Source organism: Perca fluviatilis, chromosome 14 (assembly GCF_010015445.1).
Source record: "Perca fluviatilis chromosome 14, GENO_Pfluv_1.0, whole genome shotgun sequence".
Lineage (NCBI taxonomy): Eukaryota > Metazoa > Chordata > Actinopteri > Perciformes > Percidae > Perca > Perca fluviatilis.
Window position 1 is genome coordinate 25,689,010 of NC_053125.1, and position 15,102 is coordinate 25,704,111.

General features: G+C 41.2%; 2 protein-coding genes across 2 annotated transcripts in view; one reads left to right on the forward strand and one right to left on the reverse strand.

The window, feature by feature from the left end:
• Positions 1–12,674, reverse strand: part of LOC120572162 (serine/threonine-protein kinase DCLK2-like) — a 24,710-nt gene extending 12,036 nt beyond the window's left edge. The window contains exons 1-3 of the mRNA XM_039821334.1: positions 12,393–12,674; positions 10,512–11,891; positions 3,664–4,067 (exon numbers count right to left, since the gene is read on the reverse strand). Of these exons, the coding sequence (XP_039677268.1) occupies positions 3,664–4,067; positions 10,512–10,941 (834 nt within the window). The 5' untranslated portion in view covers positions 10,942–11,891; positions 12,393–12,674. The remainder of the gene's footprint in view (positions 1–3,663; positions 4,068–10,511; positions 11,892–12,392) is intronic.
• Positions 1–15,102, forward strand: part of LOC120572171 — a 284,405-nt gene that overhangs the window by 175,005 nt on the left and 94,298 nt on the right. The window lies entirely within an intron of this gene.

Below are 15,102 nucleotides of genomic sequence, written 5' to 3' on the forward strand. Positions count from 1 at the left end.
TCTCTGTGTGGAGCAAGGACGAGGTTGTTACTGGATGGCTGGTTACCATGGTGACCACACTTCTCTGTGTGTGTGTGTGTGTGTGTGTGTGTGTGTGTGTGTGTGTGTGTGTGTGTGTGTGTGTGTGTGTGTGTGTGTGTGTGTGTGTGTGTGTGTGTGTGAGATGGGGTTTCTGTCCTGCTGCTCGAAGTGGCTGCACAAACTGAAAGGACGACGGGTCAAACACACACACACACACACACACACACACACACACACACACACACACACACACACACACACACACACACACACACACACACACACACACACTCTCTCTCTCTGTTTCATTCAGACTGACTGAGTCTGTAAGCCGTCTGATGCAGACAGAGAATAAAAGCCTTCATTATGACACACTGCCTTCAAAATAAAAGCTTTCATTTTGAGTAAACTTATCAGTATTTCAGCGTTTCCTGTTCACGGTTCTGTCTGTCCTTCAAAATAGGATTATAAACTAACTAACAACAAGTCAATATTAAACAGCTGACGGTTTATAAAAGTTTCATGGCTGTCCGGTTGAAAGATGACATATTCATACATGAAAATCCCAATAGGGCTGCAACTAACGATTGCTTTCATTATTGATAAAAAAAATACCCAAATCACAATTTCCCAAAAGCTCAACTTGATGTCTTCAAATTGTTTGTTTTGTCTTAGAATTTCTGGCATTTATGCTACGTTTACACGTGGCTGGCGGACAAGTGTTTGTTTACATGTATCCGTGTGTATATATATATATATATATATATATATATATATATGCCGTCAATGTCGTCAAGAGCACGCCAAACCTGCAGGTGGCGTTGTAACGAGAAGCTCAAGCCCACGTTAGCCAATCAGAATCCCGAAAATAGCAACAACAGCAACCAATCACTTCCTCACTTCCTCGGCTGCCTAAACAGGAGTTTTTAGAAAGAATCTTTTTCAGAGGCGAATTCTCTGTTTGCGTGTAAACGAAGGGCACAAACGAAGGGAAATGTCTCAGTTTAAACGGGGTATTATGCTTCAAAAAAAAAATACTTAAACCATCAGTTGATCATCAACATAAATGTTAATTAATTTTCTGTGAAATGACTACTAATTGCATCAGCTCTGATTTCCTAAAAGTTGGGTTTGACCTGACCGCAGTGGGATGTCTATGTGTATTTTCAGTTTGTTAAAAAGGTGACTGCTATACAAATATGACGATAGGACTTTTGAATTTGTACAAAACACACTAACAGGATGTGCAGGATTTTGCTAAATATATGGACTAAAATGTACAGACATCTGTTTGATGATAATCTTGAACAAAAATTGATAGATAAGCCTGCTCTAATTCTTTGGTTACACTTTACGTGAGGGTATCTACATAAGAGTGACAGGACACTATCATGAACGTGTCATAAACAGCAAAACAGTCATAAACGTTTCTGACATAACATTGTCATTCGGTTTTTGTCATGACAAGTTAGGGTTAGAGTTAGGGTTCTAACAGTGTCATGTGTTCATGACACTGTCATGTCACTCTTATGTAGACACCTTCAAGTAAAGTATAACCAATTCTTTTAATATAGCAAGTATGCTAATGCTTCTCGGCTGTTAAACTCCGATACACAGAAGCTTCTGAAATCCACCAAAAGCATCCTTCAATCTTGTTATTTTGGGTTGTCCTTTTTGCACCTAACTCTATAAATCTTAGCAATTGTTTAATGTTGTTTTTGTAGTCTGTTCTTGTATTTTCTGTGGCGTTTGTATGTCTTACTTGTGTAACTTCAACATTTAAAAAGAACGCTCAAGAGTTATAATGTAACGGATGCTTTTACTTTGAAGGCAGCGTAGTGCTTTCATTTCCTCGAGGCCGATGCTGCAGCAACGTCTGAGCAAGTGCAAACAGGACTGTGGTTATTGTGTGCAGTCTGTTGTGTGTTTGTGGGTCTGACGCTGATGTGTGTTTTAAATCTGAGCTGCGTTCGCTGCGACAACCTTCATTCAGTCACACCGACGCCCCGACAAGCTCCCTGCTGGCTCTGCTTTTCTTCAGCTCTCCGCTGCCATTGTGTCACAGCCGACAGCCTTATCTGTAACTTCAAAGCGTGTGTGTGTGTGTGTGTGTGTGTGTGTGTGTGTGTGTGTGTGTCTGTGTTAAAAATAGCCGTGCCAGTGAACGTTGTAATCCACAATCCTTAACTCAATATGAGGTGCACAAAGGAGGATCAGAGCATATTCAAAGTCATACAAATTTACTTGAGCTGACTGTCGAAAGTTCCACGGCTTTGAACAGACACATTTCACTGAAAGTACCAAATATTAAGCTTCAAAAGAGACTGAACTCACTGTCCCAACACTTCAAACTGATAGGTGCATCTTAAAGACGCTCTTTTTATTCATAACCAATCCTGGTATTCAACACAATTCAGCAGAAACTTTCTAATAAAGTGCTGTAATTTGATTTTTTTTTTCTACTTTCGCTCAGCCTGTGTTGTCTGATTCTAGGTCTCGGTTCAGGGATGATATCACAATAATTAGATCAATATTTTACAGATATTAATATTGTTGTGCTATGGCAAATGTTTGTACGTAAAATCAAATCGACAACAACTTCCCAACTCTGGAAATGGGACCAACGGAGGAGCACTTGCACCATTTAGTCGCTGGATTTGTTGAACGGCACCAAAACCTGATGTCTAAACAAACATTTTGTCCACAGAAGCAGCCGAGTATCTCATAACTAGGGCTGGGCATCATACAAAATCTTTGATAACGATACTACTTTTTTCTATAGCGATTTCATGAAACAAATTACAACATTACATTATGACGGCACAAATCTTTGTATTTACGTTCCCACATTTCTAAGGATTTTTTTCCAAAATTAGACCCTTTGTTCCCACATTTCCTTTTTCATAAATTTGTATCACATTTTATCCCCTAACCCTAGGAACATAGGGCCCAATTTTCAGTGGAAAAAAATTTCTTTGAAATGTGGGAAAATTGGGCTCCTTCTACGCAAGCCCCGTCTCTGTGCGTAATGTAGAGTTTTTCCTGCATGTAACGTGAGACAGCCAATCACAGACATTATTAGATCTCGGTAGAAGCACGCTGCGTGCTTATTGGCTCACTGACTCTGATGAGATTTACTTCTTAGGTATTGAAACTGGGTTATTGAATGACGAGGCATTTTTCAATACTCGATATTTTAAGGGCAACTCGGTCGGTGCCTAAAAAATATTGAATTCAGTCGGGCTGCACAATTAATCGCAATTTTATCAAAATCGCAATATGAACTAGTGCAATATCCAAATCGCGAGGCAATATTTGTTAAAGGCAAAATATGTGTCAAACCATTCGGTGCTGCAGAGATGGTCCATCCTACACATCATATCCTACAGACTAATGAAAAAATCTTTGTTTTGTATAGATTCTCGCATAAATCACACAAAATTCTTTAAAAAGAATGTTTTCTTTTCATTGAAAATGAGAATAATTATCCAAAAATGATCATTCCCTCCAATATCGTGAATCGTATCGCAATATCAGTCAAAAGAATCGCATATTTTCCTCATATCGTGCAGCCCTCCAATTCCGTACCCGGCCTTACTCGTTACAAAAGAGTTACACCATCAAAAACAAACATCCTCTCACCTGTTTCCCATCCAGCGTGTACAGCCTCTTCACGGCGCCGGAGTCCAGCTTGATGGCCTCCGTGATGTCGGCCAGCACCTGGTCGAAGGAGTGCGCCGTCTTCTTGTTCAGCAGGATCCTCACCGCCTTGCGAGGCTTCACGCCGCTGCGGATCACCGTCACCAGCTTGGGCTTGATGAAGTCTTTGCTCTCCCGGCCTTCCCGGCCCTCGCGGCCTTCGGGACGATCTTTAGAGGAGCTGGCGGCCACGGTGCTCGCTGACACCCCCGTGGACGCCGTGGCGGGTCGACTGGAGGTCGTAGCTCCCGCCCTGGCGCCGGCGCCTGGCTTCCAGCTCGGGACGGAGATCTTGGAGTAGTCGACCTTTCGGTAAGGCTCGTTGGAGGCACAAACGTAGCACTCGCCTGAGCAGAGAGAGGACAACACAGAGGGTTAAACTAATTAACTTAAAAATGCCTTTTTTTGGCCATTGAATTAAAAAAATATGATTTTTTTAAATTGGTAAAATTGGTCTTGTTTTAAATTGGTCCCTACTTTTATTTAGCCTGGAAATCCAGACCCAAATCCGAAAGATTGAGGGTCTGGCATTAAGTAATAAAAATGGCCTATAAAATAATTGACACAAAAATAAAGGCAACTCATTTTAGGATTTGTCTGCAGGAAGTATCAAATGTCTCTACAACGTGATGTTTACGGCGTAGTGAAGTTTACTAATGGCTGCCATGAACACTAAGCTTATTATATACAATTAAAAAAAAAAGCTAAATAAATTAGGAAATAAAAGTCCCCGGAAATAAACAAATGTAGTCCGTTTAAAAAGATCTTTTTTGAAATAAAAACCTGTTTATTTAACTATATTGACTCATTTATATATTTACTATTTATTTATTTATTTCCTCGTTTATTTCAGGATTTATTTCATAGGCTATATATATATATATATATATATATATATATATATATTTATGTAAATCTTTTTTTCTCCCACTTATGCGACGCACACTGCAGTCAAGTCTTTTAAAATACAACACACACGCGTGGGCCCCGTCTCTGTGCGTAACGCAGAGGTTTTCCAGCCAATCACAAACATTATTTCATGTAGATCTTGGCATGCTGCATGCTTATTGGCTCACTAACGCTGATGAGATTTACTCTTTAGGTTTTCAACTTTGGTAATGAATGACGAGGCATTTTTCGATAGTGAGCTAGTACGCTAATATTTAGAGATGCACCGATTTCAATTTTCTAGGCCGATTCCGATCACCAGCCGATCAATACTTGCATTTCTAGTAATATTTGCAGCTTATGTTAGAGCAGATAAACACAGTTTAATCAGTTCTTTACACTTGTGTTTTCTGTTTTCATTTATAAAGGCAAAAAACACCATCTAAACGTCTAAATGCAAATACACGTTTTTATTCCTAATACACAGCGCGTCAGCATGTGGAGGAATCTTTAATCAGAACTACACAGGAAGAGGTTTAGCAAACAGTCAGTTGAACCTGATTTAAAAAAACATCTTTATAGCCCAATAATGCATCTTCTGTGAGTGATGCTTTAATAAATTAAACATTTTGTATTGAAATTATAAATCCTTTATTCTCTCCGGCAGGTTGCAGCCAATCACGTGTACAGTAGCCCGCAGCCACTCTCCCGTTTTACCTTATATGGTTAAAAATGGCTCACCTTCTCTCTCTCCTAGTGCTACTGAACCTCTCTCTACCTCTCTGTAGATAACTGCCGGCAGAGCTCGCTATCTTTCCTCCTTTTTTCTAACACTTACTTGTCAGCCTCTGTAACCCTCATATACACACCTTTCTCTCTTTTATCCCTAAATCATATTCACACACACACTCTGCCGGGGGTGGGACTCTGCCGGGGGGGTGTGTGTGTGTATGTGCGCGTGCGTGCGACCTTGTCTCTCCATGTGCTTTACTTTCACTTTGCTATTCAAAGCAGCTGGACATGACTGCTCTGGATTATTCAAATACCTCGCTGACTAACCACAAAACATAGGACAGGAACTCATTTTTCTCATTATTTCGACAGCACATGAATGCAGCACAAATGCCCTACAGTTGAGGCCAAAATGATTAGCCCCCAAGGAATTATGGAGCATTTTCCTAAAAATCTTCCCAATGTTTGCAGCATTGATAAAACTTGATATAATCAAACATTCACCAGTGCTATTTAGTAGCTTTTGGTACATTTTGGAATATAAAATACATTTTTAGGCTTGCTTTATATCAAATATAGTGAAAAAATGGGAAAAAAAATATTAGCCCCCATGTGAATTTTTGCTTTCAAAACACACCTAATTAACCAATCAGCTTTCAAACAACACCTGAGCATTCAATCAGCATAAAAGGACTCCAAGGAACAGGGCACTTGAACACATTATTGAGAGGGACTACTTTTATTCACCATGCCAAAGACAAAGGAAATCAGTCTTGAGCTCAGAAAGAAGATAGTGGAGGCTCATGATAAGGGGGAAGGCTATACTGCCATTTCCAAGCGTTTCACAGTGTCTAGAACCGTTGTACGTTGCATCATTGCCAAGTACAAGGAGACAATTTCTGTAAGAAACAAATCTGGGCGTGGTCGTAAGCGCAAGATTTCAAGAACTCTGGAGAGGAAAATAGTCAGAGATGTCAGCAAAATGCCCCGGACATCTGCCAAGAAGATTGTTGCTGACCTGGCCTCTTCACAGTTGTGAGGGCTCTTCATCGTGATTGGGCTTCAGGGCCATCGTCCCAGAAGAATCCCTTTACTCAAAGAGCGGCACATCACAGCCAGACTGAGGAAAAGATGAGTTTTGGAAAGCTGTCCTTTGGTCTGATGAGACTAAACTGGAACCGTTTGGGCACATGGATGTTGCTTATTTTTGGCGAAGAAAGGGAGAGGCCTTCAACCCTAAGAACACAGTTCCCACAGTTAAACATGGTGGTGGGAGCATCATGCTGTGGGGCTGTTTTGCAGCCTCAGGCACAGCGAGCCTTGTTCGGGTGCATGGCATCATAAAAAAAGAATATTATGTTGAAATTTTGAGGGATAATATCCAGAAATCTGCTCGTAGTCTAGCCTTAGGTCGTCGCTGGGTCTTGTCAACAAGACAATGACCCAAAGCATACATGGAAATTGGTCCATCAGTTCCTGAAGGATACCAAAACCAAGGTCCTGGAGTGGCCCGCACAGAGCCCAGACCTCAATCCTATTGAGAATCTGTGGCGGGTGCTCAAAGTGAATGTCCATGGTCCAGCTGGTCCAAATTGGACCAGCTGGAGCAATTTGCAATGGAAGAATGGGCCAACAGGAGACCTGTGCCAACCTAGTAAAGAACTACTCTAAGAGGTTGTTGTCAGTTGTGGCTCAGAAAGGCTACACTATTGACTATTAATGGCCAGGGGGCTAATCATTTTGGACGTCTCATTTTTGCCCTTTCTTGTTTCAACTCTATACATCAATAAAATATCCTAATCAAACTTAGTGGACATTTTGTCTTATTTATTTTGGAAACAAATACACTATAAACACTTGTTAATGGTCATTTCCATGGAGAAATCAAGAGTTCTGTCTAATTTCATAAGGGGGGCTAATCATTTTGGCCTCAACTGTATCTCGCAATGTTTGACGAAAGTGAAAAATATTTTGTCCGTGAATCCCAGATTCGCTCCAAAATTGAATTGGCCCCAAGCTACACCCTTGGACCATGTGTAATGAAAATTGGGCTAGTAGTTTTCTGTAATCCTGCTGACAGAAAACATCTATATCTATATATAGAGCTGCAAAGATGAATCGATTAGTTGTCAACTATTTTTATAATTGGTTTGAGACAAGGCACCGTTGGGAGGCACTGGTTATGGTTATGGTTAGGGTTAGGTGCCTTGACTGCAGCGGTCGCAGCGCTGCCTGGAAGGAGCAGTTGGGAGCAAAAAACACTGTTGAGCAACATTTGAGGACGTCATCTTGGGCTTTTTGGGAAACACTGATCCATATTTTTCACCATTTTCTGACATTTTATAAACCAAACATATATCCACCATATATGTATATATATATATATATATATATATATATATATATATATATATATATATATATGTGTATGTGTATGTGTAGTCAGTTGTCAAAGGTAATTGGACCCAATTTCTATGGAAGTTGGAATGTTATATACACGCCCAACTTCACAATTGAACAACCATCTTATAGAGCTCGGCAATATGAAAACAAATTCAAATATCATGATATTTTTGACCAAATAAAGCAATGTCGATATTGCGGCGATATTCTTGGGTTCACTTTTGGTGCTTTCACAAAATATTAACACAATGAGAGTTTTGATAAATAATCACGTTGGTAAAGGAAAATAATAAAACGGCTACAGTCTAATTTCGAAACATTACATCACTCTACTGTAACGCAGCCTTTACAACCAGAAACAGACAACACTTGTGTCATATCACGATATTACGATATCCATAATTTAACCCTCGTATTGTCTTCCTGTCGACCATGCACTTGCTCTCCGGTTAAGCATAAATTAGCCTATAAATTATCACATCTTTTTGGCCAACTTCATAACTTATTACCACTAGCTTTACACTTCTTTATGGAATTGATGGTGAATAAATCTAATTTACATGAAATTATTGAGTAAAATAAGCAGCAATAAGGAATTATCTCGACTAATAGTTAAGGTCAGAGAAATATATGTTCATGGATGATCACAGGGTAGACCATAAAAGTAGTGATCATCAATTAGCGTATGGAACCATCCGTGTTATTTTTAGAAAATTTGGTTGAAAAGAAAGCCATGTTTCTGACATAGAAACTTTGAAAACGGGTCAAATTTGACCCGAGGGCAACAGGAGGGTTAAGACGATATCTAGCTTCATATATATGGATGTGGATATTATATCAATATATTGTCCAGCCCTACCATCTTGACTTGTTCACAAGCCATAAATGTGGTAATCGTTCCTATCTTCACCCCGAAAATGTGAAGTCCAACAGAGATTTTTCAGAGCAGCTAATCAATCTGCTGCAAGCCTTTTTGTAGTTTATTTTTCCTCCGTTTGCAGCTCCAATGCACAGAGAAATGTCATGAATGACAAGTTTCCCCCTTTCCATGTCACGGTCTGCTCTGTTTGTAGTTATTAATTCCACAAAGTGCTTCAGAGTGATGCATCTGTCTTTTAGTATGTCTCCGGCTGAACAGCTTCCTGGCTCTAACGCTCATTAGTGGACATTACAACCAGTCACACACATCAATATTGATGAGAAGTGATGTTACTCAGCTGCTGGTCTGGCAACGGATCCTACTTCATCTTTAAAAAAGTGTAACCCAACGATGCCAGTGAGGGAAAGAAACGCAGTCTGATCGGATGGTGGATGTAAGATTTGTTGTGGATGTAAATCCCTGAAAACTCACTCACAAGGTGAAAAAGTAAAGTAAAAACTATGTACCTGATGGTCTCTGTATTGAGTAACTGTTTGTATTTATGTTCTTATAATTATTCAGCTGTTGATGTACACGGAAATAAATAATTCAAGTGTGTTTGCCCAACAGAGACAGACCGAGAGCAGAGAGGAAGGAGACCGTGAGGAAGTTTAAAGAGGAACAGATCAATTGATTTATTGACGGAGGGAGTGACAGTTAGCCTGGACAATTACCACTGAGTGGAAGTAGACTATTATGTCCATTTATTCCTATGAGAGACAGTTTTGGCAGAGTGACAACGTAGAAGTCTGGAAGGCAGCTAAACACCAGGAATCGTTTTTTGTGTGTGTGTCATACAAAACAGGGTTTTTTTGTCCAAAAATATTAATTAGTATTAGTAGACCGATTATCGTGGCCATTTTTTGGCAGTTTGCAGATTATCTGTATCTGTATTTTATTTGCCTGATAACCGATAAAGTTCATGAATTAAAAAGTGCTCTGTGGCCGGGTTAGCTCAGTTGGTAGAGCAGGCGCACATGTATTGAGGTTTACTCCTCGACGCAGCGGGCCCAGGTTTGACTCCGACCTGCGGCCCTTTGCTGCATGTCATTCCCCCCCCCCTCTCTCTCTCTCCCAATTCATGTCTTCATTCCTGTGGAATTAAAGGCCTAAAATCCCCCAAAAAATAATCTTTAAAAAAAAAAAGTGTTCTACTTTGGCTCAGCTACAGCTCTGAGTCTGTCCCTCTGCTTCAGTTTCACTCACCACTGAGTCTGACCCCCCCCCCCACACACACACACACACACACACACACACACACACACACACACACACACTATCTGACCCTCTGTTACTGGGGATTATGGTCAAAGTTTCTCATTTATTCAATAATTGCCTAAAGCAATTTAGTGCTGCAATTTGTAACGTTCCAAAATATTGATTTTCACTTAAAGATTTCCGTTTTCACTGTGAATTCATATCTGTTCCAAATATCGGTTATCGGTTTCATTAACTACTAATAATCGGTATCGGCCTTGAAAAACCAGTATCGGTCGACCCCTAGTTGTAATAAAGGGAACAACCTATGACAGTAGCTTTACTTTTAACAAGAATTACATAGTCCTTCACCAGATTGGACAGATAGTCTAGTTAGCTGTCTGGATTTACCCTGCAGAGATCTGAGGAGCAGTTAGCCATTGTTAACCATAGCGTTCTAACCGGAGGTTAGAACGCCAACACGCCAACACAGAGAAAGCGGAAGGGAAAAGAGAAAGCGGAAGGAAACGGACTAAATACACGCATCCGGTGGAATTTCCTGCCACCGGAGCAATCCCGGAAGTGGGACTGCAAGGATACAGACTAGAGGTAAGTTAACGGTAACCGAAACAGAGCAAAGAGAGACTCCTACCTTCCACCAGCTCGTCCATACTGGTGATCTTCTTGCTGCCATCTAAAGTGTAGATTGTGCGCACCCCTTGCGGCAGATGCAGGTTATCTGCCAACGAGCGCGTCAGCTCCATTAGCAGCGCATCGTGGGAGCGGAACCGGTCGCTGGAAACGGCGTACACCAGACCCTTGAAGTACCGGTCTCCGTTGCGATAGAAGCGAACCTTTTTGGCCCGTTTCTCCGAGGTGAGCGCCTGCAGGGTCCGGGTCCGGTAGTAGCTGCAGTTGGCGCTGTGGGCGGGGCTAGGGACCAGGCTGCTGCCCCGGGAACTGGGGCCGGACCCCCCGCCACCAGCGCTGGAGTCCTCTCTCTTGGTGCGGGTGGAGCGTCCCCGGCGAACCTTGTCGCGTTCGTCAAAGTGCTCCAGCTCGAGGGTCTTACTCAAAGACATGGTGAATACTGGTCCGGTATAGCGTTCAACAGAGACAGGTGCTACAAAAGATTCATCTTCCAACAAAGATAAACCTAGTTTCTAGCTTGTGACAGCGATTAATACCTTCGGTTTGAGCTTGGCGACTCGCTTGTAGACCCAGTAGCTACAAATAATTTTTCTAGCACCAGGATATTTTTTATAATCCCATGAAGAGTACTGTAGAACCAGAAGCTTGATTTATAAACACCATAATCTGGTTGTAGTCCTCAAAATGCGATTTTAGATTCTCAAAATTCAGCTTTCGTCCCTGTGACGTTCAACGTGCCGATTTCTAAAGACTTCTACTAGTCCAGTTGGCCTGTTGAAAGAGAATCAAGACAAGTAGGCCCCCCCAAAAAAAGGTATTTTTTATGTAACCTGTATCTGGTCCTTGCAGTTGTACCTTTTAGTTTAATTTAAGTTTCTGTAACCCAGGTGTAATACGAGTAAAAAGGTAGCAGATGTAGCCCCAGTGTCCTTCTGGAGATCAGATACTGCTTTTTGTAAATCCTGTGGTATCCTTATTGAACTTCACAGTCCTTTCTGCACTAGAAGAATCATAGATTCTTGTATTTCATTGATGCATCAATCCAGAGAGATCAGAGTTCTTGCTAAAGGCCTCTTCGGCACTTTGATGTCATTAGACGGACTCTATCCATGTCAACGGAACTGAAAAATCCGAGGTACTCTCTATTTAACGGTTTTACCGTGCCCTCGCAGTGACCCTTCCTGCCTTCCCAGTGACCCAGCGGTCCCCTCAGCGATCTGGCTCTAAACCCAGTACACTGTTGTGTGGACCTGGTACAAGCCCGCTTAGTCCCAGCAGTCCCACTTTCGACCTGGCACGATGGTTTGTAGTCCTGGTAATCCGGTTGGTTTTGGGGTCTGTCTCTAGTCACACTTCCAGCGTCCTCAACACCCCTCCATCACTAATGGAGGGGGAAAAAAGAGATGAAAATTACTGACAAGATAGATAAGTGCAACAACCGGCACATTCAGCCTTGAAATTTCTCTCCTGGTGCAGAAAGAGAAAACCGAACACTTGGTTTGCATTCAATTTAGGTTTAAATTTCCGAGCACAGTTTCTCTGCTTTCCATAGCTTTTGCATGCACATTATTCCAGTCAAATCCAACATGCAAAAGAGGTTGTATTGTTAAGAAAATGTAACCACATTGCTTTGTGAAATTAAATTCCCTGCAAGGCCAGTGTAAGAAATCCCCATTGATTTGCTGTCAAATTAAATGTACCTGCAACACAATATGAGCTTGTACATCAGATTATTATAAAAACCCTGTAGGCTGATTGTCTCTCTCTTTATCAGATAAAACGAATAAGACTTTATCCATCCATCCGCCCAAACACTGCTTAGCTGTGCTGACAGCGCCATTCAAACACACACACACACGTACACGGAGAGGGAGGCACCTACCAATAATGTCGTTAAACCGGTTTGTTGCTATGGATGCTTTCTCCTCTTCCTCCCCCCGCCGGGTGCAATGGTGGGGTCTGTTCCGGTGGATCCGGGCGGAGTGAACCGCTACGACCGAGCCGATCCGGTCCAAGGCGTTCTGCTAACCCGGGATTCAGGGATGCAGCGGAGGCAGGCTACACCGGCGAAGGACCGGGATGCACCGAGACGAGCGTCGGACAGCAGCATGGACGCTGCAGCAGAGGGAAGAGAGACCGGCTAAACTCCCCCTCCCCTCTCCTCTCTTCCGTGGCTGTACGTGATGACAGCGTCCCTCCCTCCCTCTCCCTCTCCCTCTCCCTCTCCCTCTCTCTCTCTCTCTGTCTTTGTCTGGCTCACTCTACCACTCGTTCTGTCTTTTGTCTCTCTCTCTCTCTCTCTCTCTCTCTGTCTCTCTCTCTCTGACATTCAGTAGTTACATTGTCAAGACTGCTGCAGCTAATCAAATAACTCATTATAAAGCCATACAAACAACAATAAAAAAAAAAGTACTAGCCTAAATTAATTAAAAATTGACTGATAGTATTGAAAAGTAGCTTAAAGTAAGGTTGACATTTTTACGGTTATTCGCTTTCTTTTTGACAAGTGACAAGTATTTTTATTCAGGAATACAACTGTCTGCCATGTAAACCTGGAAATACAAATAAAAAAAAATCATTAAAATCATAAACTCAAGTGTCCTTATGAAACAAACAAAACAAACACAATGGCTGCGCTTTAACATCAGCAACATCCAATCACTCCTTCTCGTGGCTGCCTGCACGGGCACTTTCCCTGGCCTCAAGGCTGCAACTTGCGCTCTCTTCTTCTTCTCTATAACATAAAAAGGGGACACAAAGGTTGTATTTTCTTTGTGTGTATGAAATAACTGAAACAACAAAAGTTTAAATGCACTAAAGCTATACCTCCTAAGATTGGGTTGCGCTGGAGGCCCGGCGCTGGCATATTTCGCGTACATTTGGGCCCAAAGCTCACCTACAGGGTGAGTGTGTATCGCCAGATTTGGCAACTATGAACAGTTTTTAATGTTCTATCAGAATATAACTACTCGAGAGTCTGCTCTTGAGACTTTTCTCCAATTTTCGGGACAATTAGAGCAGGATTCGGGATTCGGGACAACTGCTTGGATATCGGGACTGTCCCGAATTTTTCGGGACGTCTGGTCACCCTAGCTTACAGCAATACAATAATGTAAACAAAAGTGAGGAAAAACATTGTTTATCCTCCAGTAAATGTATTGAAAATTGACTGATAGTAAACATTTTGGGAAATTTAATTTCTTTCCAACAATTAGATGCTAGGTGAACAGTGGAGACAGGAGACGTTAGCTTACCTAGTATAAGGACTGAAACCAAGAGAAAAATGCTAACGTTAGCCTTCGTCCTGACAGGAAACCGTGAGCTTAAAACAATACATTACATTGCAACATTACAACATTTTTTCAGTAAAATATTGAAAATGTTTAGCCTACAGTTGTTAGCTTTCTATCCAGCAATTTGCTGAAATTGGCGCCCCCTAATATTTGTACAAAAGATAAATTATAATGGCTAAAGTAATAAATAATTCTCCTCCATTATAGTCAGCTAAATATTTGATAAGTGGTGATTAAATGTTTAACGGTGTGGCTTTGGATGTCACGGCTTATGTTGCTATACTAAATATCGATGATATTAGCTTATTGCAAATATATTTTACAGAGACAATATTGGTATATGTGTTTATATGTCGACTGATGAGAAATAAAAAATTACGGTACAGAAATGTTAGGTTCTAAGGAAGCCGTATCAAAATAGTTTATTTTGTATTTATTTTTAGGAATGACTATCGAGACAATATATCATTATAAGACTCTTAAAAGATTGATAGTGGTATTGGCCTTAAAAAATCCGGTATCAGTCGAGCTTTACTATCATAATAAGTAACAATACAGACAGCAATTTATGATCTAATATAATGATTATGCGTTAAATATAAAGCTTGAGTCAGAAGACAATTAGCTGAGCTTAGAATAAAGACTGGGTACAGGCCAAGAAAGTCTGGCACCTTAACTCCCTGTAAAAAACCACACTTGTTTTTACACATGGTTTTTCAAAGTGAACACTGCTTTCTTGATTTTTGGGCCAAAGAACACCTACACAATCTTAACTTGACTCAGCGATATTATCTTTCACCTGCAGCCTCTTCTTTCGTTCTTCTTTTGTAGAAGTCAGGGCTCTTATTGTGACACATGGATGAAGAAGCCCCACCCTCCCTCGGTGTGTCTGGGGGCCGACGACAGCTGGGACGCGAAGCAGCCAGACTGCCCCACCCTTTACTGTGAGCCAAACCAGTGAACCATTCATCCCAATATGACAAGGTGGACAATCCATTGTTGTTTGTGTACACAGAAACCAATACTGATGACACTGTCTGTTGGGTGTAGCTTACTAAAACAATAATTCAAGCAATAATTCAAAATCCCTGCTATTCACAACGGCGTTTTTAGTGTTCTTAGTTGAGGTTATAAGTTTTGGAAGTGTTTTTTTATTACATATTTGTGATAAAGGAGACACAAAAGATTACTGAAACGTTGTTGTTGCTGCTGGCCAGTGCAATATACCACTACACAAGTCTAACGAGATTGCTTAACTGGTTAGTCCGGAAAAATGTCATTTTCCACACAAAAAAACAC